Raw genomic sequence first — 26,861 nt, forward strand, 5'->3', positions numbered from 1 at the left:
GAAACCTTGTTAGAAAAACAATGACAAGTACATAATTTCTGCCAGATAATTGAAGCAGTTAACCTAAGAGATATAGGAAAGACGCATCCATAAAACTCACCATCTAAACCACAAACTTTTGGTAATACATGTAGACACTATCCTAACTATATCAATACTGTAAGCAGCCATTTATTGCCAGTCAGTAAATTACATGACTGCTTTGTGTATAATCCAACTGACACTGGGAGTGAATTATGGCTCCCGAAAATAAGTGACAAATGATGTATTTTCTAAACTATCTTTTTTTTTTTTAAAGAGTATCAGCTTTTATGTTTAATTTTTATATTTAGAGAGCCTTACTTTATTGGTGACTGGGGCTGAGGTAACTCCCAAACTCTAATTCTCATTTGTCCCTGACATATTTTGTAGCTCTAGGTTATTTAATTTCTTTTCTCTGAAAAACAGAACTACCCTACTTTCCTACCTCAAAAATATTAACAATGTTAGCTCTTAGGGATATGGAACAAGTAATCTGCTAGTGAAGTAAATACTAGTGTGTCTTCTAGTGAAGTAAAAAATGTTGTATCTTCTAGATAAACACTGGTGGGGGTAGAGGGGAAGAGATGAATGAATAAACTCCTGAGAGTGAGCCTCGTGATGTGAACTGTCTCTACTGCTAATAGAAACCCAAACCTCTATCAATTGTACGACTGATGCTGTAAAGCCAGTTTGCATTGTTTACCTTACAAAGCTAATTCATACAGAAAGGACACATTTCTTAAAATACTGATGAAAACCGTACTTTGGTCTATAGTATTGGCTAAATCAAATACTAGTTCTCCTGGGAAAATAAGCTCTTATGTCAGTTTACAGACTAAGTAACTGCACTGAAATAATCAGAATGTCATATCAGCTCCCCAGGACTGCATTTACGAATCCTGACTTTACCTGGTTGTTGTTGGTTTTCAGTAAAGGTGGTGCTGGTTCATGATGTAGTGGTGAGGAAGCTGAACTGCTGTCACTGTCACTGCCATCACTCAGACTAACCCTATGGAAAAACAGAGCCAAGAGATTACACCTACAGACACAGAGCTGTTAACAAGGGTGAACTGAGCTTGCACTTTGACACTAGGAATGACACTAGGTATGACACTAGGAATTGAGCCCTCGCTAAGCAAGCCATCATTAATCAAGGTCACGTGGAAAAGAGGCATCCAAGCAGGACCGCACTCTGGAAAAAGCTCTGCATAGCATGGAGAACGAGGCTGTCCGTCTGCACTTGGCTGAGATGACACGTCCGGTTAACAGCAGCTAACATTACACAACAGTTAAATATTTAGAACGTTAAACTGCTGTTCCCAACATTCCTGGAGCGAGTCTGTATGATGGTTCATAGCCATGGGGAAGAAGGAAAATGTTTTGTACAGATACTTTTCCGCTCTTCTAAAAGCCTTCTAAACAGCTGTACTTCCCACTTGGACAAGGGTTTCACTGAAAAGTTCCTTGTTTCTTGTCATAAATAACACTTTTTCCTGGCTAAAATTTAAAAACTTAGTATCTCAGGAGAGGCCACATGAAAAAGCTCAGCTCCTAGTCAGTCTCAGCTTTCATTTACTTAAGAACAACAGGGAAGATTTACTTGCTGGAAGAAAAAAAAAAAAATAGTTATTTGGGATAAAAAGAAAGTAGAGAAACACTAGCCTTAAGGTTTTGTTAAAAAACTGAAACAAAATCTCCACACTTAGAGACAAGTTGAGCTTGAGACAATCCTTTATACATACAATCACTCACACAAATTCTCAAACTGCTAGTCATCTTGATTCCAGCTGCTAAAGTGCACCAGGAAAGCAGCTGATATTCATTAATGTTTTCCTATTACCTTTTCATTTAAGCAGTAGCTGACATTGGCACTCAGGTGCTGTGCACTCACAGCAAAACCCTGTGGATTAGATCAAGAACCCACTATAAAAAGGTTTGAGAGAGACTGTTTCAGGTTTTCCATAACCTTCAACACCATTCAGATGGAGCTTCAAGCTGCCTGAAGAATAGGTGATTTTTGGAATGCCCTCTTAAGGTTGCAGCTAGGATGCAGAAGCATTTTAAAAAAAGTGATTTCTCTGACAGATGCTTCCTTTACCTTCTGTTTGCACTTTTACACATTACCTACTGCATGCAGGGCAGAAATTACTTGGAATTCAAATTTCATTGATTCTAATCAGATTTAACAACCTAATCTAAAACTGGTAAGCAGAGAGATCTTGAAAATGAAACACTATGTACAGAATAGCTCATCCGGCAATTGAAGGACTTAATTTTATCTCATTTATGCCGGAGAGTAATTATGACTACTCCCCTGAAGTCACAATGGCATGAAATCAAGGAAAGTTGAATGAGGATCATCATAACCATATGGATCAGTACAGAAATAGTTTGTATTCGGAATGGCTAATTCTGATAGTTTTTAGAAGAGGCACTTTTACATGCATATGCTTTAAAAAGAGAGTCTGAATTCTCTGCACATTTGCTACTCAGCACTCTTGGAGAACATTAGACCTCACCTCATTACTAACATGCACAACAGGTTGGCCAGCAGGCTACCTGCAATCACAAAACACTCACCTGCGACTCCTGCTTCCTCCTCGTGTATTTACAGGTCGTTCCAACTCAGAATCATTGTCATTCTCACCTGCTTCATCTGATTCATCTTCATTGTCATCTGAATGCAGATCTTTCATTATAGACCTCAACGGACCTGAAAGAACAGAGACAATAAAATACACGAATCAAGTTCACTTTTCAGTGTTCCAGGCAATGCACCCAGCTTTGTAGATGACAGAAAACTACCCTCTCCACACAGTGTTGGGAGGGGCGAGTCTTAAACATTAAAGAAATGAAGTAATGCACTGGGGGCTTATGCTGCAGGGACTTACCCATGAATCATTTACTCACACGAGCAACTCAGCTTCAATAGGCTTACTCATGGCAGTGAAGTGATTCATATGTTCAAGCATTTGATGATTTGCCCCCTGGACCATAGCTGAAGTGTAAAACACTGTCATGCCAGGAGAAATTGGCTATTACTGTATTATTATTAGAAGCAAGATTCTTTTGCATTGCTGGGTTTTAGCATTTTTTGCTTTCTCAAAGGGTATTATATGCAAGTAAAGATCTACAGGGACATACTGATCAGTAATAGTATATTTGTTAGGTTAATCCATGTATTGAGAAGCAGAGTCTAACAAATCATTCTGACTAACTTGTACTGGCCAAGGCAGTCTTCATCTTCCTGCTTTTTATATATTTAGCTTTAGCTGTTCCCTTTATTTCAGGTCAAGTAAGTACTTTGCCAATGTTCATGCCTAAAAAGTGCGTAAAAAATATGCAACACCACGCTACCTTTTTTCCTGAATTAACAGAAGGTACAAAGCTTGACTTGCTCATAAAACTGCATTAAATTCAGTTTAGGATTTTGGTTTTATTTTACTCAATTTATTTTGCTGTAAAGACAGTTACAGAAAGAGGAGTATGTTTAACATATCTGGGAAATGTAAAGCTACAGCTGCTTGAAATAAGAATGGGCAAAAGCAGCTTAGAAGAGGGAAGGAAGCAAGACTGATGCCACAGGACATTTAACTCTGAAGTGCTGCCCATGTGAGACATGAAGCAGCAAGTAAAAGCAACGGTGACGGCTGCAGGAACAGGGATTACTGTTCAGGTTCTGTAATACCTTCAGCCCAGGTAACACAAAGTACTAACGTGAACAAAGTGAGATTCAGAGTGTTCTTTAAAGGGAGATGAAGCTTTGCAACTCTCTATTTGCTAATGGGGAAACAGAGTCAAGGAGTGTCATCCCCAGTCACTGCCAGAAGAGAAGACAGACCTCTGTCTGTCAGGGTCATACTCCTAACGGGGAGAGTGTTTCCTTCATGGGAGGAATGGCTTTCTGGATTATTCCAGACCCAGCAAGGCTCAAGTCACAGGCATTTTAACTAGTTTTGTGTGAGTGACTTCAAAGCCGATGTCGAGAATGATTTACCACTAAGGTTGCACTAGAACTTTCGTAAATTGGCGCAGTTTGGGCAGGCTCAGATCAATGGTTTCTTTTCTCTGTTTTACACCTTAAGGCTGGCTGGGAAGAAGCCCAGATGGTGCTGATGGGCAAATTCTGGGACCAGACACTTGTACAGGCAACAAGGAAAGGGGAGCTATACTGACGTGCTTCTTGTCCACGCAACCACCGCTCATGTGCAGAAGCAGCCGATCTGTGCTCCTGATCTGTGCTCCATTTTCTGTTCCTGTTTGGTCTCAGGCAGTCAATGCTCAGCTATTTGCAAATGGTAACTTGTAGTCTGACTGAGTATCTAATCAACTGACCCTTGAAGGAGGGAAAGGACTCCTTCCTTGGCTTTTAATAGGAGCAGTAATAAACATATTCCCTCTAAAAGGGAGGAGAGAGGGCACTCTCAGCAGCATCAGCACAGGGATGAAGGAAGAATTTCCCCATTTTGATTTTTTGGAAAATGTTCTTATTGGCCCTTGACTGTCGAGGTAGGTGAATGAGAGACATGGTGTAGGGAGCTAAATTAATTGAGGTAAAGGGTTAGAAAAGAGAATTAAATTATAAATATACAAAGAAGGATTCCATGTTTCAAGAGAGATATAAGGGTAGACCACAAAGGTATTTTCACAGGCTAGGCTTAGCCTAGAAAGGATAGTTTCCTTACACCTTACTGGGCAAAGACACTAACAACCATCATCAAAGTCCTACTGAAGACGGTCGTCTTTGCCTGCACTGAGACCAGATGAGTCTGACTCCACTCCATATGCCAAAGTCAGCTTCTGAGAATGCATTCATCTCCTCTCCACAATGTACAGGAGGAAGAAAATGATACAAAAGACTTGGTAAAGGACAGACAAAAGGAAAGCATCATCATACTCATGATGAAAGAGCAAAGGAAAAGGTCAGTGGGAGGAAAGGAAAAATAACCAACCAAAACCTAATTTTGTAATGAAATTTAGTATGACACATGAATACCTGATCTTGCATAAAACACCAGCACGTAACTCCACAACATGGAAGCTGGTAGCTATGCTTGCAAGTCACCCAAAACATCAGTCCTTGATTTTATTTTTAAATGGAAGCAGACAGAAAACCCAGCACACATTCCTCATGATCCCTACACAGCCTGTTCTCCCAAGCTTAAGTTAACTCATTATTCTTGCCTATGTCCTTTTTCCAAGTATAGCAGAGGACCATTTTACCCCCTCATACTCCCTTGCTGCGTTCTGGGACAGTCCTGTCTCAAGTTGCCAAGCAGCTTATTCCTCTTTCTTGGAGAAAAAGGAACTTGGACTCCTGAGACACATCCATCACTGACAGCCCCATAGACATTGAAACACCTGTCATTCAGACAAGTTTTCACTTAATGTAGGACCATGTCTGGGACTCTGAATAGGCATTTTGTACCCAGCTAGCTAACTTTTTCTGTAGACTTTCCTAACAATCAGCAAAGCATCAATTTTCAGGTCTTTTTGTTTCTAGCACTGATAGCAATGTCGCTATTAATCTGCTTCTTGCTAAACAATTTAAAATTCCATGACAACCTTTTTAAGGGTTTAAGAAGTTGTTATCTCCTAAAGGGTCAGAATAGTTAAGGAGAAACTGAAAATGAGGAGCTGCCCAAGAGCAAGTGTTCTTGCAAGGAAACACAGAACTATCAGAGTAAGCCCCAAGGGCAGAAGAACTTGAAGACCTTAGGTTAGCCCACTGCTTATGCAAAAAGAGGTGAAAAAAGTTCAAGCTGCGATTTTCTGACACTTGAGTGAGCATTGGAGTTTGAACGCAACGGAAAAAGATCAATGGCCCTGGCAAGTAACCTCTAGTTAGGGAAAAAAGCATGGGTTCTGACCAGAGCACAACATACAGTGTGAACATGCCACAGGATGCCTGGTGCTCCATGTTTTTGATATACAAATGCACAGCCTGGGCAATGAATGCATTTAGTTAACTGGAACTCCCAGAAAGAAGCAGTAATCACTATTTACTGTGGCAAGAAAGAGGAGACATATATACTACTTGAACTTCAGAGCTGTTCACATCAGAGGAAAAATCTCCCATCTGTTCCTGAGAAGGTAAAAAAACCTGAAAGACAGTCTATGATATGTCTTATATATGACTTGGAAGAGATGGACAGATCCAGTCTGCTCGGAAGAAATACTAAGTCAACAGGTTTTTGCCCAACATAAGATAACAGATACAGGAACGGGTATCCAAATCTTTTGGCTTGTAATGGACAGTTCACACCACTAATGAGGTTCTCATGAAAGCAAAAATGGGGTTTCAGCAAGAAGGGGATCTGTTTAGCCTTAGGTAAAAATTAAATGCCTGAAGCAGTCATCAACCACAGTTCACTTCAGCTCTTGCTTTATTTCACCTGGAGTAACGCTGGCAGAACACATTAGAAAATCAGTATCTGTCACCTACAGAAAGGCAGTAGGACAGATATTCATCATGTGTAGATCTATTTAAAAACAAACTGTCTGAAGCACTAATGTGTTTTCGTAATCTTAAATCAAGCCTACCACTGAGGAATATAAATGGATAAAACAAATACAATTTTAATAAGTCAAAAGCTGCTTTTTTAATGCTCCTGATCCAAAGAACAAAACAAAAGCTGATTAAGAATGTATCAGTTGTACAATCTTATAAACCCAGGGAAAAAGGCCAAGCAGGAACAAAGTAGTTTAATAGATCACGTAGAATGAATCTCAACTTATTTACAGAAAACCTGCCTTGGCAAGTTCTCTGGGAAAAAAAATGCATTTCTTTACTGAGTTCCAAGTAAATCGTAACTATTAGCCAGAAAACCAAAATGCAAACTTAAAGTCTAACCACCATCTTCCCCTGACATGTATCTAAAGTAAATACTGTATGCTCTTAAAACTTCCCAATAGTATAGGAAGATCACAGCCCTTTGAAAGGGTCCGCATACACACATCCTTGGGCTTCCCATGGGAAGCCACACCTTCCTGAGCAGGGCTTCAGATGGAGCCAGGTGCCATGCTACCTCACCCTGCAAAAGGACAATCTCAGAAACAGAAGCTCTTTTGACTTTAGCATCTGTTAAGTGACTGACATTTATTTAGTGCTTCAAAACAAATACCCTTCACGCGCTTCTCTCAGATACACATTTTCTCCCCTTTTATTTTGCCCTTATAGCCACATCTGAAAACAACCCAAGGAAAAGTCTCTAAAGCAAAACTGTGGCCAGTTTAGGCTGCAAAAGGCAGCAGAAAAGTGGTAATGAGATGCCACCAGTTCTGGGTTTATTTGCCCCTTCATTTCACATGTTAAGTTCAATTTCTTTTCCTTTGTTGGTACCTTGTTGTCTGCTGTTTTGAGATGGTGTAAAACTGGAACTGGAACTGGAGCTGGAACTGGCAGGACTGGGCTGTTCAGACTTAAAAGGAAAAAAAAGAAAAGAAATAATATTGTAAGAAACATTTTTGCCTAAAACTCTTACTGTTAGTTACTGTCTAAGGCAAACTCTCAAGAAAAAAGAACTATGGAACAGAATAATACTCAAAGATCTTTATTTCAGGTGTCAGTGAGGCAAACATTGTGGAAATTGCTACGCACTCAACATACGTACACACTACTACATCATGTCTAGTTCTTTACTAAAGCAAATATCCTAACAAGAAGTTCCCAACGCCTTGTTTGAAAAGCTATACAACATGAGAGCCTAAATGAGTTTATAACAGACCTAAGGCTACTGTATCCTTATCATACTGTAGTTGCAACATTTTCCAAATTAGTAATGATGTAGTAGAATTGAAAAACAGAGGAAGACCTGAGCAGACCACACTAAATGCCAGAAAACCTCAGACAGTTTTCTTTCTTCTTCCTTAGAAAACAAGTCTTAAGATGAGGATTCAAAATAAACTTTTCTGCTGTTACTGGATTTCTCTTCATCCCAACATTTTCCATATGTATTAAGACCCTACAGATTGTAATAGTGGTTGAATCAGAAAGATGCCTTGTTACACAGGGAAATTATCTGGAACCCACAGATTACACAAGAGAACTAGATCTTTAAAACAGAGTTGTTAAAATCAGTTTACATTATTTAACAAACAGTTCTATACCTTGTTTTTCCACTATTGTTTAAAATGTATAAATTTCTCTCTAAAATTCTATAAAATTACAGAGAAAGGCCTATTACTTCATCTAAAAAGTCTGTATAATTTTTCTCACAGTGGTTATGGCTTATGAGGGTCATACTGAAAAGTGCTGCTGCCATGTTGCATGTCTCCATATACTTTTTTGCTGTTTCTTGGGCTCAGTGGCTTGAAGTGCGCGGGTATCAGTATGTACTTGCACACTCATCTGTGTACATGAGACAAAGAAAAGATCTGGTATGTGGGCACAGGGGATGCTAACAGAGAACATAAAACAAGAAAGAAGAGTCCATACAGAAGGAATGGTGAACATCAGGTTAGGAAGTAATGATCTAAACATCTACTATTGAAAAGAAAACCTGCTTACACTTTAAATTTTATACAACTGTGTTATTGTGACATATTATTCAGGCTAACGAACGTGTTCTGACTCTCCCTGCTTGTACAATAACCCTCGTGATTAAGGGAGAACTAAATTGTTCTCAAAAATAACAGCAGTAATATCCAGTCACTGTAAGACTCAGTTTTCACACACATAGGCTACCTAAGCTTAACAGTTGCTTTTTCTCCATAAATCAATCTATTGTTGCCTTTCATAATGAGCAGGCAGATTCACAGCCTTTTACCGCCTTTTCTCACAATGGCAGATGCCTATTTAGGCAACAGAATGCTTGAGAAAAACACCCTTAACGTCTGCTCTCCTCAGACCAACACCAGCTCCAGTTCTCACAGGCACACAGTCAAAATACAAACTCTGGACCTGACCGTATGGGTACATACAGCTTGTACACAGGTGAACCAACCCTGTACAAGAAAACCCAACCCAACCAACACCACAATCCATTTCTGAGTACCAAGAGAGATTCTTACACGGTCCACAGCATCAGACCTTTTTGGAAGATGCTGCAGCATCACCTGACACTGCTCCAAAAAATAAATTCTGAAAAAACTTTTTTTTTTTACTGCCTGAACTTCTGCAAAATCATACAAGAGTTTTAGCTGTAAAATAATTATGATAACATGAAACAGATGGCACCGATGAAGAAGAAAAGTCAATGCAAACTTTAAAAGACATCACTATTCTGGAAACTAACTTCAGTTTTCCAGCTTCAGGTTACTCTTAAACATCTGGTTTATCTGCCATTTTCTGCTTTTTGCAGGAAAATTACTAGCTGACAACTGGCTTCTGCAAATTTCCATTAACTGTATTTTTCCTTTATTAATTTCAACATGAACTTTAACTTATGTAAAATCCATTCCTTTAAAAAAGTAGCAAACACTAGAAGACTATCATATTCAGTTTAAAATACTCGAAGTGCTAAAACTGTAGGAAAAAAAAAAATCACACAGGTGCAGAGATATTTGTCACTATTAAAACTTTACTGCTTTCTTTTTGAACCTGTTTACTGGAAATTACAAAAGGGAAAAGGCCTGGTCTCATTCACATTATAAGGCATGCAAACACCAGTGAAATTCCTCCGTGTTCAAAATTTTCTCCCAGCATTAACTAATTGAGACAAGATCACAAGAAGGAATGGATATGAATACTTATAAAGTTGTTATAATACCTTCCTGGTAAAAATTTTGCTCTGCTTTAGCAAGATCACTTTGAGAAGCCAAGCCATAGAAAGTCCCAATGAAACACAAATCATCATCCATACTCTTTTAAAAAGGATTCTTAATGCCTCTTGAAACAATTTACATTATTTCCTTAAACGGCCATGTCTGAAAATTTATTAAAAGAAATAGAGATTAACATAAATGTTAAAATTGTTAAGTATCAGAAATGAAACCTAGCTTTTTTTGACTTTGAGAAATCTGGGGTGAGAGCACACCCAAAGAAGACAGCTGCTTTTAACATAAGAATGAATGTTTTAACAGAAAAGACTTGCCTTTTTAGAAGGAATTAAAAATATGCCTTCCATATATGAATATGGATTAGTGCTGCCAGAGCTGATGCTTCTAGTTACCAGAGGCTACCTTTTGTCACTTAAGCAATGCTTTTTGACAGTTTTACAGGCTATTATCTCAAGGACTTAGGTATTTATGGCTTTATTCACTTAAGCTTTCTGCTCTTATTCAATCGTTACTAATCAGATTTTTTTTTTTTAATGGGTCTGAAATTAGCTAAAAGGTGTCCTTCAACAATAAAAGCTTAAGACAGTACCAGCAAAGAGCTTCTCTCATACGTCCTTTTCCTGTTTTATTAGTTTTCTCTTCCTGCAGACAAGTTAATGAGAGTTTGGGTCCAAACTGTTCATTAGTGCAATGACCCAATATGATTTATTGCATTCTTAGACAGTCTATTTCGTTTTAGTGCTCTCACACCGATGCACAGGAGACACTGGCTTCTTTATTAGGCCCAGTGGAGGGATTCTGTGCTTTGAAATTGTTCGGCAAGAAAAGGGACTTTTCTTTGGCTCAAGTTTTCCCTCAAAAGGTACTTTTCACCAGCTCTAAATCACTTGGCTTCTGTCATTTCCAAACCCTTGTCTGTTTTTACAAGTAGTACAACAACTTACTCTTGAGCTGCCAACAATTTTCAGGCAAACTCACCTGTTTATGACACAGGATATAATAGAGCTGTTTCTGTAATAATTCAGGGTTGTCCAGATTCATGTAACTTATTCTAAAAATAAACCTCATCATTTCAAGCTCCATGTTTACATTAAAAAATAGAAAACATCTGTATGTGGTTGACAATGGCTTTTCTTGCCTTCCCCGGAACCATTTTTAAAGGAAATTTACATATTGTTTCCTGAAATAAAATTTAAGTGGTGTAGGAATATCCCATTTCATATCAGCTAGTCTATCTATTTCCTAGTTTTATGCACAATAGTCTAAAGATTTATGTTTCCCTGTGCCATACGTACTGAAAAGTCTATCCACTTAAAACTGCTTATAGCCGAATATTACTTCCACTTCGTCTGAAATTAGCTTCTTGGGGAGGAGGAACATGCTCCCCCAGCACAAGACTTCTTCTCTAACAGGACTCCTGTAGTTACAACTTCTACTACCTCTTAAGTGCCCTGTCACTGAGCACTGCCTCAGCTTTTAGTAATGCAACCCATCTGTAGCTCAAAGGACAGAACAACCCCACCTCATCCACCAAGTGTCCACATCTGCCACCACCAAGGGGAGACACCATGTGGGTGTCCATGATACCATAAGCCTGAACTGAGCTGCTTGCACCCTGCCCAAATCCTCTATCACCACATCTCCTGTCAAGCTGCTACATTAGCAACTAACCACCACGGCAAGGTAAAACTGTTCCTTTTTAACCATTCACAAAAGTTAGCTTGCAGATTGCAAGCTCACAGGGAAGATGGAAGAACAGGGGTATGGAGTGGGAAGAGGAATTAATTATTTTTTTACAGAAATATTTATTCATAACTACGACATTTAAGGAATTAAAAAATTATTTAGAGAAGTAATTTAAGATTAAGGAGATGTAAGATTTAAACAGGAAATGCCAGATTATCGATTTTTGAGAGGAGGCAGAGACAGTCGTTTGGCAGAGAATGTGACCTAAGTTATTGATACAATTAGCTGCCTAAATTATTTATAGTAATTTCAGACAAAAATTCCATATCACTGATGGAGATGAGGTTATTTGTCAATTAAGTTGACTCTGTACCTGCTGACTGAGCAAGTCCATGGGCCCTGATAGGATGCACCCATGAGTGCTAAGGGAGTTGGCAGATGTCATTGCTAGGCCACTCTTGATAATCTTTGGTTGATCATGGTGACTGGGAGAAGTGCCCAAACATTGGAGGAAAGCAAATGTCACTCCTGTCTTCAAGAAGGGCAAGAAGAAGGACCCAGGGTACTACAGGCTAGTCAGCCTCACCTTGATCCCTGGGAAGCTGATGGAGCCATTTCCAAACCTGGAACCATTTCCAGGCACTTACGAATGAGAAAATCATCACTAGTAGTCAGCATGGCTTCACCAAGAGGAAGTCATGACTGACCAACTTGATAAACTTCTGTCATGAAATGGCTGGCCTGGTAGATGAGGGGAGAGCAGTAGGTATTGTCTACCTGGACTTCAGTAAGGTCTTTGACACTGTGTCCCCTAAGATCCTCATAGAGAAGCTGTTGACATATGGGCTGGATGAGCAGACAGTGATGTGGATTGAAAGATGGCTGAATGGCTGGGCCCAGATGGTGGTGATCAGTGGTACAAATTCTAGTTTGGAGGCCAGTAGCTAGCAGTGTACCCCAGGGGTCAATACTGGGTCCAGTCCTGTTTTAACACATTCATTAATGATCTGGATGATGGGGCAGAGTGTGCCATGACCAAGTTTGCTGATTACACAAAACTGGAGGAGTGGCTAATATGCCAGACGGTAATTCTGCCACCAAGAGGGACCTTGATAGGCTAGCAAAATGGGCTGACAGGAACCTCGTGAAGTTCAACAAAGAGCAGTGTGAAGTCCCGTACCTGGGGAAGAACAGCCCCATGCACCAACGTATTCTGGGGGCCACCCAGATGGAAAGCAGCTTGGCAGAAAAGGTCCTGGGGCTCCTCGTGGATCTTAATAATGTATATAAATACCTGAAGGGAGGGTGCAAAGAGGACGGAGCCAGGCTCTCTTCAGTGGTGCCCAGTGACAGGACAAGAGGCAATGGGCACAAATTGAATTGCAGGAGGTTCCCTCTGAACATCAGGAGACACTTTTGTACTGTAAGGGTGACCAAGCGTGGGCACAGGTTGCCCAGGGAGGTTGTGGAGTCTCCCTTCTTAGAGATATTAAAAAAAGTCTAGATGTGTTCCTAGGCAACCAGCTCTAAGTGGCCCTGGTTGAGCAGGGGAGTTGGACCAGATGACCATCAGAGGGTCCCTTCCAACCTCAACCAGTCTGTGATTCTGTGAATCTGAAACACAGCCTTCATTTAACAATTAGTATCCAGAAAAAACCTGAAGTCAAACATTGCAACTGTTTTGTCTGAACAACTGCACTGGATAAAGCAGGATTTGCATTTCTTTAGAGACCCTCCTACTGAAACATGTATCTACTTTTGAAAGAAAATAATTTTCCTTTTATATTTATGTACATATTTTGTCTTAGTTTTATAAATAAAAAATAAATTTGAGACACTCCTAACAAAAACCTCAGAAATACTCAAGCTAGTGTAAGACTTAGAGAAGACTCATGCACAGGAGACAGCTAACACGTGGATAAAAAAGTTTTTTTGTAGTACACTGCACAATACAGTTGAATGATGAAGCACCAGTGAAGGCTGTTGCCTGCAGGAATATTTTTGCTGAAAAAAATCTTACTGGTAAGAGCAGAAGACACAGTAAACCAGGCAAAGAAGTACAGGAGAGAAGATTATGGTTTCTCATGTAGCACAACTGAATACTACAGTTTCCATGGATTTCATGCTTACAAGATAATGAGTAAACTAAAGGTAAAATAAACTAAAAATATGTATGGTCATCTGAGTATGAACATGGTCCTTAAACTGAAAGAGGCAGAGTGCAAACTGATGGAAGTACCTATCAGATAACCCCAACCACAGGGGATGAAGTCTCTGTTCTGAATATGTAGGTAATGCTGGCAAAGACAGGGTTATATAAAGTCTTCAGCTTTTCAAAAGTGGCAGTGAAAACTGTGTTATCTGTACCACATCTCCCCAGAAATATGTGAAAAGACATCAAATATTTGTGAAGAATTAATGAAGTATGAGCAGCACAATGCAGGGAAGTTAACAGCTCTACATTCTATTCGAAGTCTGAACTATGTGAAGAAAAAACCCACAAAAATGGGGCCCACTGATGGAAGACGAAGATATCCTAAATAAATCACTTGTTTGAAGAATATTGCTTACCTTGTAAGCTCAGTGGCATGAAAGCCCTGTGATGAGAGAATGGGGACTGCCTGTACTCTGTTAAGTGTGGAAAGGCCAAATTAAACTGACAAGCAATACTCAGATGCTGATTTTCTGGGAGTTTGACTTTACAATTTTTAAGCTTTCCCTTTCAGAAACTTCACACATTTTATATACAAAGCTCTCGTAAGCCAACAAAGGAGAGAAATGTACGTTACAAAGAAAGTCTAACCCTCAATTTTAGTACTAGATACAAACTAGAAAATTCAGCCTAGGTATTAAAGCCAATGTGAGAGTTTCATTCAGTTAACCTACGTTTTCTGCTCTAATGGGAATAGCAGCAATGATAGAAGATAGGTGGTAGCTGTTCTGGCCAGCCCTGACAGCTGCTATATTGGAAGCCAATGCTTCCCGATTCTCTTCTCTTGCCCCGTTTTCTCTCCTGGGCCCTATTTTACATATCAGCACTGAGAAGGGCAGATACTGATGCAGTCCCAGCTCACGGTTTGGGAAACTGAACAGTTAGTTTGCTGTCACTTTTGGTGCAGTAAGAAGGTTGTTCACCTAAATTCTCCCAGATCTGAGGTCCTGATGTTAGAAATTCATGCACTCGTATTTTAACAAATAAGCAGCTGGAGAACAATCTCACTACATGTAAAACTTCTTTTATGGTTGTTATTCTGCACTATGGTACATTTCCACACCATCAGAGGTCTGGTTTTCTCAGCAGGCACTCACAGACTTTGCAAATTCACCATAGTTCCTCTCTCTTCTTGTAGCTCAAACTCTGTAGAGTGCTCCCAGCACGACCCTACATTAAACCTTTACTATGCAGAAATTTTGTCAAGGTCATACACATCAAGTAAATACAGACCTAAATATATGAAAACCAACAGCTTTTCTTCTGAAGTGCTGCTGCAGAGTCCCTATGCACTGTCTTTGCAATTGCAGACCACTGGCTCCTGAACCAATGTCCCAGAAAATAAAAAAATATTGTCCAAAATTTCACCACGGACTGTAGAGAGATCTAGTGCAGCTCTTCCATGCCATCTTTGTTGGCCTTGTCAGTTTCACAGCAAGCCTCATTATATTTACTTTTTTCTCAAACTTAACTCCTGGGATTAAATGATTATGTGAAAATATCAGCTTTCATTTCTCTACATTCCAGTTTCAGTGAAAAGCTGTAGAGAGAAAAACAGAAAAAGCTATGTTGTACCCTAAAAAATTCTTGAGTCTCTAAAACAAAACAAAGCCCCTCAAACTATTTTTCAAAGTTTCATAATTTGTAGCCAATCTTGTGATACTGTAGACTGAACAACGATTTTTAGATGTCATGGTTGGCAACAGTATGTTCTACATACATTTTTTGCTATAGATATTTCTGAGGCATCTGTCAGTATGGTTCCTAAACACTTGCTCTATGCTAATATTGTCTGGTAGTTTTCATAAAAGATCATGCATATTATATACACATAGAACTATACAATGCTCATTCTCTGAGAAAAAAAAGCACAGAACAGATTGCTGTCATCTTAGTGGTATTTTACCATTTACGGCTGACGTGCTGTGACTTTGCCTACTCATGTACTTTTACTGGTTACTACAAAAAATAATACTCATTTAAAGCTCCTTGTCCCTGCTTTGGAGACTTAAAATAGGTTTTTGATGGTGTGATCTCAGCTTTATATTAGTAGAAAGAGTTTTGCAACTGTCTCATAAGGTGTAATAAGTTACTATCACAGATAAAGACAAAGAAAATCTCTTTAAAAAATAAGAATATCTAATACTTGTTTATATTTAAACTACATCTCACTCAGACCGTTATAATGTGGTGTAATATACTTGTAACATAATCAATATTGGTAACTGAAGTTATTAAAAATATTTGCTAATTATTATTATTAAAAATATTGGCTAAATTAAGATGTCATGTACTACAGCCCTGATCAATCTTGAGTTTTACAGTGTTCAAAGGATCAAAAAGGCTGCATATGGCACAAATAAATCAAGTTGAACCATCACATCTACAAACTGTTTTCTTTGGCTAAAATTGTAACATTTAACTTGCAAAATTTTATCTACTCCTAATGGTCCTCTGCCAAAGCAAATTTAGGTCAGCGAGAACACCAACAGTGGCTTTTTCCTTTTGCCTTGAACCTGCCTTTTCCTGCCTTGAACCTGAGAAACTTGGCAACTGAATTTGTTGTTCAGAATATTCACACCATGGCTCTTTGCTTGATATTCCTGCCCACTCATGATATTTTACTCTTCTTATGAAAGATGCAATGAAATAAGCACTGTCTTGAAAACCACATCCTTTTCATCCATAGAATAAAGTTACAGTGTATTAACTAAACTGCATTAAAGCAGCATAGGCAATGGAAAAAGATTATTCATACAATGAAAGAAACTAAAATTATCACAGCCTATATCTACTCTTTTCTTGTCATGGTTTAAACCATAATACTCTTGCGGTTGATGATTTGAACCATTAAAAACACAGAGGTTGGACTCAGATGTAATCTCTTCCCACTATTTAGGTAATACCTAAAACGACCTCACACAAAGCAGCAAATTTGATTTACTCCTGCCCTAATCACAACTGCTCACCAACAATGTTATTAAAGGCCATAAACTTAGCAATTATTTTCTCATAGGGCTAGTCAATGTTGAGGCCTCTGATCCAGTTACTGCTGCCCCTGGTACCCATTATTCCCAGATACATGAGTAATCTTTCCAGTAGAGCTGCCTGTTAACCTCAGCTACAAAACACAGCTCTCCTGGTGATGGGGTATATATTATCAGTCACCTTTAAACATTCTCCTCTTACATCGCTCTGAGGTGATGATACAAGTTTTGTGGATATTTAAACCAATTCAGACAAGTGCAAATAGCTCAATTTATCCTTATCTTCTAACTCTGCTGTCTGACACATGAACTACTACAACACAGAACATCATTTCCTCCATTTTTGCCAGGTGGCTTGCAGCACAGTTAGTACACGGGCAGCAACTCTTTCATGGAGGTTCAGACATCCATGACAAAAACAGGTACCATGTCTCAAGATAATTTGAAAAACCCTACATACGTGCCCTAGAATCAGGTAGGCCTGTCTTGCTGTGCTACATGTGTGCAAGGACTATCATTTTCAATGGGATAAAATCAGCATTCATTTGCAAATTTCTTGGTCCCTTCATAGCCACAGAGTCTTACAACAAAGAAGTCTGATCACCAAAGCTATATGCACCTACTTGTTTTCAGCCCCAAATGGGAACGAATGGTGTGAGACGTTGCTGCTTGGAGAGGAGCATTAGAAACCCCACTAACGTACTCAAGGCCAGAGGAAACACAAACTACGCATCTCAGTTGGGCAGATAAGGATTTCTGTTTTCAAGGGAAGATGCAAGCCTGCTTAGAGGCTTTTAATAAAAAATGTTAGGTTTTATAGGAATTACTACCAACACAGCTGAATGCTTTACTCAAAGCTTTCGTTTGTTTGTTTGTAAGAAAAAGTGTGAAGAAAATTCATTTTGCAACATCTTTTTCTAACAAAACATCAGCTGTACTAAGATATTGACTAAGCCAAGTAAGACAGCACTACTAAACGATGACACAGTGAGTTAAGCCAAATTCACTTCTTAAACTTCTTAAAGTTTAAATGAATGACAGTTTTTCTATTGCTGGTGTGGCGGTGTAGGGCGACCTTCAGCAAACACCCAAATTATTGTTAGAATTATTTGCAGGCATGAGGCTTTCCCTAAACAGCAACTGCTGCCTGCCATGCTTTGATTTTGCAGTAAAGGAGTGGACAGTGTTGTGAGGGAACAGGCAACCACACAGAGGGCAAGGAAGAGCACCGCTGGATTACATCTGCTTTCGCTTATTCCCTGTACCAGCGTTACATGCACATGTCAATACTGGAAGAATAGTGACATACAGGCACTGTCACCCTTGAGTTTGGGGCAGGCACACGATGTTCATCAGGAGCATCCCTTGCTCATTCTGAAAGGCCCCCCCCCAGCATTCTCCTGCAGTGCGGCATCGAGTGCCAACACCCAGCACAACCCCAGGGCTCCACAGCACGGAGAGCTGGACAGCAGTCCCTCATCAGCATGCAATGAATTGTCATTAATTCTACACAGGCATGATACATGATACACTCATGGTAGTCGGGAGTTCAGGCAGCCTTCATCCTGCCTTGATAACATTTAAACTTCAGGGGATTACTCAGCATTTAAAATGTAAAAATTAAATTGTGCGTTTATGGAGTGTCCTGGAGAATTTGCATCAGTCATCACTAGATTACAAGCTTCTGAATGGGAAGTGTTATGAAAATTATCTAATGAATTTCATGGGGAGCTTGGCAGCAAACCGTCAAAAGTACAGGAGTAAAACATGCCATTTTTGCCAAAGAAAACAACTGTAAACTTGATGGTTCCACATAAAAAAGGGCATAAAAGCCTTGGATAGATCTAACTATTGTAGACATAGTTAAACTATTTCAGCTAATAACTAACAGGTGTTGGATTTTATTTTAATTATATGGAGCCATTTCTCTGGATCACAACATAATGTATACAAGTAGATAAAGCAACTTCAAAGCAATGAAATCAAGAAGGTCTCACCTGATCATGATTAAACTAAAATATCTTACCTTTAGCATTTTAAGTGCAATCATCTCAGCCTTGCAAAACTGTCATAACTTTACCGGACCAGGCACAAAGTCTTTTTTGCCCCAAGAGAAAGAATATAATTAAAATATTGGCACTGCACATACCCAGTTAAAATCCTTACTTTCTGCAGGCTGCAGGTGAATAGAATTTTCCAGGGCTGAAATATAGAAAACAAGGCCCCAATCCAAATATGCATTTATGCAAATGATTGAGTTAATCCACATGAGTAGTCCCCACTGAAATGGATGTAGCCAGCACTTATGAATCAAGTAAAATACTGAAGCCTGAACTAGTAGCCTAATAACATATGATGTTATTTCTGTGGTCAAAATATGACATTGCCTAAAATCGAAAAAAACAACTCAATACCCATGACTTTGCCTCAAGAATGCAAAATTTCCTGACTCTCACAAGATTACATTTGCAACCTGGACATTTAACTGTATCTACATAGTTTCTCTCCACCATTTTATTTCTAAATCCTTCAGAATTTTGTACACCAGTGATTTCCTAACACACCATGGTAATGAAAATATCTCAGTTAACATCCGAGCTTGCTGCCACAGGGGAAGCACTACCTCTCAACCTCTCAGATGTGGATCATCTGAGCACATACACAGACAGCAGTAATATGCACCTAAGTTTTTGTGAGCCAAAGCATTTTTCCCTTCATAGTAACAGCTAATAAAAATAGGCTTAGTACAGCAGCTGAATGGTGCCATACTACAGTAGAAGCTGATGGCCACAGAGCATACACAGTGCCTACTACCATGTCTCTAAGGAGGTCTGATCATTTTAGGCCACTATTTCTCTCTGAGCACATATCTGGAAGGAAACACCTTGGACTGTACAGCATTTACATGACCTAAAACCCACCTGTTTGCGACTACTGAATTACCCCCTCAACACAGGAGCAGTATAGACAAACAATCCCACAAGAGTAGCTGGCAGGGTTTTAAGAGCAGCATTCACACCTGGACTAAAAGTAACCAAATGCAGAAACAACGCATTAAAATATCAAGCAAAAGGTAAAGATTCTTACAATACGACAGGTTGCAAACCCACAGTGCCCAGCCTGCAATGAAGGACATCATCAGTATCAATCCTCTTCTGCATCATTAAAGATCTTAACAGAGTCAGTTTCACAAAAAAATTAAAATCTAGCTTGCTTTTTTTTTCCTGTGTAACTACATGAAAATTCCACGTGGAGCTCTATTTCACTACTGTTATTTCTAACTTTAAATATTATCTGAAGGAGATCCTACTTTGGCTCCCAGCCCTGGCAGAAAACAGGATTTTTCAGCTAACAAGGGCCTGGAGGTTTTACAAGACCATGGGGGTTTTCAAAATATTCTTCCACTTTTGTAACAGTCAAATTAACAGATCATGTGCCAGATCCAAAGTGGCATTTTATGGATTACTTTAAAAAAGCACTCATGTTGTAACTTTAAGACTGCTTTAAGATATGCAAGCAGTTAATTAAGTACAAACCCATAGTCTATGTGATCACTACTATAATTTCATTGTTTGGTAATGGACTTCCTAAGAAGGAGTTGGCATTTTTTTCCAAAGGCCAAAGACTCGCTAAAGTACTCTGCTTTTAATAACTGAAGCTCATCACCCCTGAGCTGTCATTGCTAGCATGGATTTCTGCTCAGTTTGTATTTCCATAGGTTTTGACATGCTGAAAGGCTGCTACTATTACTAATGGCAATGCTACAATTGCAGGGACATATACAGGCAGGAAGGGAATAAACAATACATATCACGTGCAAAATAATCACACCAGGAGCAGAAATTCATCCAACAGAGCCGCATGCATTCTCTAAAACATCCACCAGCAAAACACTTTCATGCATGGCAGATTTCAGGAGTTATTTAGATCTCTGCAACTGGAGATACACTGAGAACATTCGTTAACACCGAGACATGTATGTATGATCTGCCTGATCTCTTTTGTGTCTTTCTGTTGCAGCAGCTTCACTTAGAGCTATGCACCACTTTTTCCTCCCTACCCAGCCCAGTAAAACTAGTAATCATCAAACAAGAAGTATCAGAGCACCCCTTCTGCAATGGCTCCACATCTCAGAAGGGGCAGCTCTGGCCATGGAAAATGCCTCACTCAGATCCAAAACTCTGTATTTCCCCATCTCACACATCAGTCTGCAGCTCACACAAATGTTATGAGAACATCATCATATCTCATGATCAGACAGGCAACAAAATCAAGAAGGTCAAGCCCTGGGGTTTTTTTTATCATGTTGCTGCACTGTCCCACATAGGAAGCAAATGGAGTTTCCTTTAACTAAAACATCCTGCCATTGAGTTTAAAAGCAAAATCTTTGGTGTTTTCAAGTGGACTGTCCTAATATTCCTACGCCTCAATAAAACCATAAATCTGACATGCTTTCACTCCATACCCTACTTTACATGCTGCATACCAAAGGGAGTAAAATAATTCCTCAGACTTTATGTGTAACTTCTAACTGAATATACGACATGTCGCTCCCGAATAGCTTTGCCAGCTCATACGCCTCTAGAAAGACTGACACTGTTTTGAATGCCAAGTCTATCGCTAACGCTGAAGTCCAACACACTTTCAATCATAGATGTATTTGAAAAGTGATACTCAACAAAGCAGCAAAAACAGAAATGGAGACACATTTCACTTGCTAACAGCTCAAAGCCAACAAAAAAACAGAGCTAAAATAAATACAGCCAGTGCACCACACTACAGCATATGCCAAATAGACCACAGAGAAATGACCATACGTGGTCTTATTCTTTAAGTCATGCACAGAAAGGCTATTAAACAAAGGCAGAAAGTTTATCACTGAGCAGGGACGTGATTCACTTTATTTCCCACTGTAACGTTCTAAAGGTATTTGGAGCTCAAAACAGGTACTGAGTGCAGGGCATCAGAGGACAGTGTTTGGCTTTCTGAAACACCCCCGAGACAACAGTATGCCAACATGGCTGCATTCTTAAACCTGAATTTTAAGGGACAGCTCGGTGGGGGGATTAGCCATCGGCAGACATGCTCTACCAGATGAAAAAGAATCCACCTCTCTCAAAGGGTGCTAGACCTCTACATCCTCCACTTCGTGAAGCTGAAGGCCAGTATTTCAAGTCTGAATGCCAAAAATAAGGTAGAGCATGATACCAATATTGAGAAGGGTTAAGCACACTCTGTTTTTCTGTCTGAAATTAAAGCCCATTACTTGAAAGGATACACCCCACCTCGATTCACTGAACAGGGGCTGTATCTGAAGAAATCAGGGGAGCAGCAGCATTGCTTTCCTGTAGCATCTACCCAGTGAAACAGCTGTTTAGTGATGCTTGTCAGCTTCCTTTACCATCAGGACTTCTCAGAATGTCATCCTTAATTTAAAAACCCGAGCCCAGCCTTCGCACTTGAGAGCTGCTCATGGACTGCCCCCCTAGATCTGAAAACAGTCTTCAGTGTTACCAGCAATAGGAAGAACCTTCCTCTGCAGGGAGTTCTAGCTTCTGGTGAATATGTTTGATAAAAGCAGTACTAGTTTATCTGAACTTCTACTATGTGGCTTGCTGGGACAAATTTCCAGAGATAATGCCAGCACTGTGTGTTGATGTCCCACTTCTTATCTTGCTTCTCTCATATTATTAAATAAAATGAGTTAATGGGCAAAATTCAGAAGCAATGAACATTTGCCAAGGGAAGACTCCTCCAAAACTTCTGAGATAATGATCTCTACTCTCTCCTTTTTTTTTTTTTTAAAGAAATGCACACAAAACCTACTTGTTTTTGTGCACTTACTGACAAACTGAACTCTCTGTAAAATATAAAAGCACAACTAAAATAATTCTAGGTGAAGTAACACAACCTTAGCTATGGCGCAGTTACAGACAGCTCTGTTACATTACACCTTTTATTACAAATTTATTGTGTCTGAGATGCATAGTTATGCATATGAGCTAATACCAAGAAAGCAAACAGTCACCATTTCAGTACACGTGTGTTTGAGAATGAGAACATCTCTTACCCCATGGAGTGAAGAAAATATTGTCCTCACAAAATTCTTAGCAAAGTTATTCATAATTTTATTACAACAATTCATACAGTATTAGGTTTGCACTATGTCAAGATGTAACTTAAACTAGAAAAAATGCACTTGACTCAAAGTTAATATTCTTGTGGTATCCTAACAATTTTCATTTAGGTGTTGATTTGTAATCTGATTGTATCTAACCCAAATTTGCTGAGTTGGGTTTTGTGGTTTTGCCTTTTTAAAGCCACTTTAGGAATAAATCCTGGATACTTTACTACTAATATACTCCTAAATAATGATACATTCTTTGTTCATCAATGCTACAACACCCACCACTGCAAGTGTACCAGAGTAAGAAATAACATTTGACTGAATTTTATAGCATATTATTATGCCAGAACATGCCAGTGAAGAAGTGTCTTCCCACCTTCAAGCTACTATGTTGGTTAGTATCATGAAGCATTAACAGACCTGAAATAACCATTCCTGTATAGCAAAAACATTATCCTATTTTCACTTCCATTACTCTGTATGTTAACATTGCAACTTTTTGCCCCCTTTTTTTTTTTCCTTTATATGACTATATTTATAGGATATAACCTTTATGGATCTAGCTATAAAATCTACTCCTTTTCCTGAAATGCGTGTAAACGCACCAACACATACAAAAAGTTCAAACTATTTTTTCCAACATACAGAATTACCTCTACTACACTGCTTGGCTGCCTTTTCGTTAGGCTCCCTGGTTAAAACTAATGAAGTGTAGAAGGAACGATGCTTTGTGAAATTCTACATTAACCAGGCTGCCCAGCTCTTTCTCCCACAGCACTAACAATGGTGTGAATCCACAGGCACCTTAGGGAATTATTCCAGGTTTTCTAGATACCTTTTCTAAAAATAAGTATAATATTGACTTTCTAAATAGTATCCAGTCACTGACTAGAGCCATACTCAGCCTCATTTATTAATGAGCACAGTCCCAAAGCAGCAGACGTCCTTTTCACCCATACAGATGTAGACCACACTGTCCCTCCCACTGAAGGCCAATCTGTTCCATGATCCAGGACGTCAACGCTAAAATACACCAGAGCCCAGACCAGCAGGATCTGCTTCTCTTTGAGTGGACTCTGGTAGTTTACCTGCTCAGTAACAGTGCCTCACGGAACTAGGAAACTCTGAATCTGCTTTTTTGCTTTAGTACAGAATCAAGGAATGCCTTAGGTCCTGCAGATCAACTGCAGATGAACGACAAACAACAGTGCAAGTAGATTTGTGTCATCCTATGAAAAACACAAAGGTGTACCCATCATACCATTGGTAATGGGCAAGAAGCTGCAACACAACAAAGAACGAAACACATGTCAACAACTAAAAAGGATCAGTTTTAAACACCATGCACATCCTTCACATATCAGCCATCTGCAAGTTGCTATGCAGCACATACCTCTGTAGTGCCTGCATCTGTAAAATGCCAGTTACATTGCGATTGCTCCTCTCAATTCTTTTGTCTTTGAAGAAAAATAGAGAACTGCTGCTGCCAGTAAAAGTGTATGTGCTACTACATGGCACCTATTTGAATGAATAGGAAATCTGAAAGCAAAACCTATGCTAATTAGCCAGCTATACTGAGGGTAGGTAGTGAGCCTTAAGGGCACCGACATAAATTAAAATAGAAGATTCAGCTTCTTTTGAAGACATTACAAGTTAATTCACACCAAGGCTGACAAGTGTGATCATTTTCAGGTTTAAAGACAAATTCGTAAGTTCTAAGCCAGAACGAGAATGCCACCCCAACCACAATATCACCAGTGCCACGCTGTAAAGTGGAGCCTGTTCTGTTACATACCTTCTAAATTTTACAGCCTTTGCATGCCCTAAGGGACCAGTCATTAAAAGGTCACTTCAGAAATAAATTACTTTCTCCCTTGTGGCAAGTTTCTGTGAAGTAAAAACCTAATGTTGACACCCCCCCCCAGCAGGGTATTTATTGTCTGTTCGAGAGAGGGCAAGCAGGCTATGAATCTGTTGGCCATAACAGAGGCACACAACAGAAAACAGAAAAATGAGAGAACTGAACAGGCATAGCTGGGAAGACCTCCTCTCTACCATGCACACTATCTCTAGCTATAAGCACAAATAAAGGCACCAAACAAGCCTTCTCTTCCCACCCTTTTCCTTCTCTACTCATCTCTCTATAAAAGATGCTTCTGAAAACTGAAGTCTGCTAGGAGAATGATGAAAATCCTAATCATCAAGAGCAAACGATGCTTGAAACAGATGAGCAGGCATGGTAGACAAATATTTTCAGGAAAGCAAATTTCCATAAAAACAGTCTTTCTTCTTGGGTAAGCCTGTTACTTTGGATAGAATCTCCTCATCAGAGCGAGGATTCTAGGAACTCCTCCTTCTCCACAAAACTGGCATCATTCACAGAACTGCCATTTTTAGCAGAAAAATAACAAAATAACACTCTGATTTACTGCAACCATTTCCTGAATTTACTGCAACCATTTCCTGAATTTACTGAATTCTCTAACACCTGAACATAAAGACTTAGGGTGTGAAATACAAGCATTTAAATCAATTTCCTTTTCTCTCACAAGAAGCATGAAATTCAAAAGACCAAGATCAAAAGAGCAATATTATAGTCATCTGCCATATGCTCATTCGTCATAATGTTGACAGATTTATAAATTAAGTAGACTTAAGCAGGCAATATAATTCAACTAGAGCATGCATAAATTTGAACAGCCGGCAGTCAACATCCTTCAGTTTAAACAATCTGCCAGTAGACAGCAGAAAGGAAGGGGAGAATACAAATATGGTGCACAATCCCACAGACTGGGAATACTCAACACATACAAAGCAAAACCAAACACCACTTACTTCAGATTTGGAGGACATGTTTTCCTCCATGTCAGAATCATTGGGATCTACAATATCATCAAACGGTGGCAGAGTAGGCGTCTTCTTTTCCAGTGCATCATTTTCAATTTTGACTCTCCCCACCTTGAGTTGAGATCTATCCTTTGTCTGTTTTTTGTCAGCTGAACAACTAAGAATAAGGGGTGGGGCACTAGAAAAACTTTTAAATAACAAATCTGAGCCATTTTTTTTTCTTTTTTTTGCAGAAGGTTCATCAGAGTCCAGAACAGAGGACCTTTTTGTGGGGGTCTTCTTTTCTTGCTGCTGCCCACCTGTTACATTGGGGTTGGGGGTGTTTTCAGATTTTGGCTCCTTGGACATGGGCTTGGGTTCCTTGAAGGCCATCTTAGGAACTATTTTTTCATCTTTTAGTGGTTTGTTTTCTTTGGGTTTCTTAGAGGATTCTTTGGAAGATTTGTTGTGTTCCCTGGAAGGTTCTTTGAAGGCACTTTTATGTTCTTTTGAGTCTTTAGAAGTTTTTTCCTTGTGCTCCTTTGTTAACTTGTGGGTCTTTGAAAAACTGTTACTACTGCTGCTGCTATTTGTGTTCAGAATCCTAGTTGGGTCCTGCAAAAAGGAGATGCAAAATTTTACTTACAAAGGAAGAAGGAAGAAGAGGGAAGAAGAGGGAAGAAGAGGGAAGAAGAGGGAAGAAGAGGGAAGAAGAGGGAAGAAGAGGGAAGAAGAGGGAAGAAGAGGGAAGAAGAGGGAAGAAGAGGGAAGAAGAGGGAAGAAGAGGGAAGAAGAGGGAAGAAGAGGGAAGAAGAGGGAAGAAGAGGGAAGAAGAGGGAAGAAGAGGGAAGAAGAGGGAAGAAGAGGGAAGAAGAGGGAAGAAGAGGGAAGAAGAGGGAAGAAAACCCTTAAAGCCCCCAAAACCAGACACAATATGGACACAGGATTCATATTAAAAACTTGGAACTGTGGTTTGAAAAACAGAAACTGCATATACCTATTTAAGAACAGATACAAACCCCATCATTTTGGTCAACTTATCTGTTACAAAGTGGTGGAACATGAGCAGTTACCACTGCTTGTCAATATCTGCAAAACAAGTTAGTTTTGATCTTAAGAATTAGATATGTTTTTTAAGAAACATCATAAGATGAACATAAAGGCAGTTTAGGAAATGTTAACTATGACCACTAGCTATCAGAAAAAAATCATAAGGAAAGATCAGGATATGAACCATATACTGTCAACAGAATTACTTCAGGATCAAAGCAAAACACGTGCT

The 26,861-nt window shown here is 39.3% G+C and overlaps 1 protein-coding gene across 3 annotated transcripts in view; it reads right to left on the reverse strand.

Moving 5' to 3' along the window:
- The window catches only part of MLLT3 (MLLT3 super elongation complex subunit), a 137,209-nt gene that overhangs the window by 14,549 nt on the left and 95,799 nt on the right, over positions 1 to 26,861 (reverse strand). For all 3 annotated transcript variants that reach the window (XM_075527307.1, XM_075527308.1, XM_075527306.1), the window contains 4 exons: positions 25,589 to 26,194; positions 7,364 to 7,442; positions 2,602 to 2,734; positions 931 to 1,030 (listed from right to left, as the gene is read on the reverse strand). In XM_075527307.1, coding sequence (XP_075383422.1) covers positions 931 to 1,030; positions 2,602 to 2,734; positions 7,364 to 7,442; positions 25,589 to 26,194 — 918 coding nt within the window. The remainder of the gene's footprint in view (positions 1 to 930; positions 1,031 to 2,601; positions 2,735 to 7,363; positions 7,443 to 25,588; positions 26,195 to 26,861) is intronic.

This window comes from Mycteria americana, chromosome Z (genome assembly GCF_035582795.1).
Source record: "Mycteria americana isolate JAX WOST 10 ecotype Jacksonville Zoo and Gardens chromosome Z, USCA_MyAme_1.0, whole genome shotgun sequence".
In the NCBI taxonomy this organism is placed as follows: Eukaryota; Metazoa; Chordata; class Aves; order Ciconiiformes; family Ciconiidae; genus Mycteria; species Mycteria americana.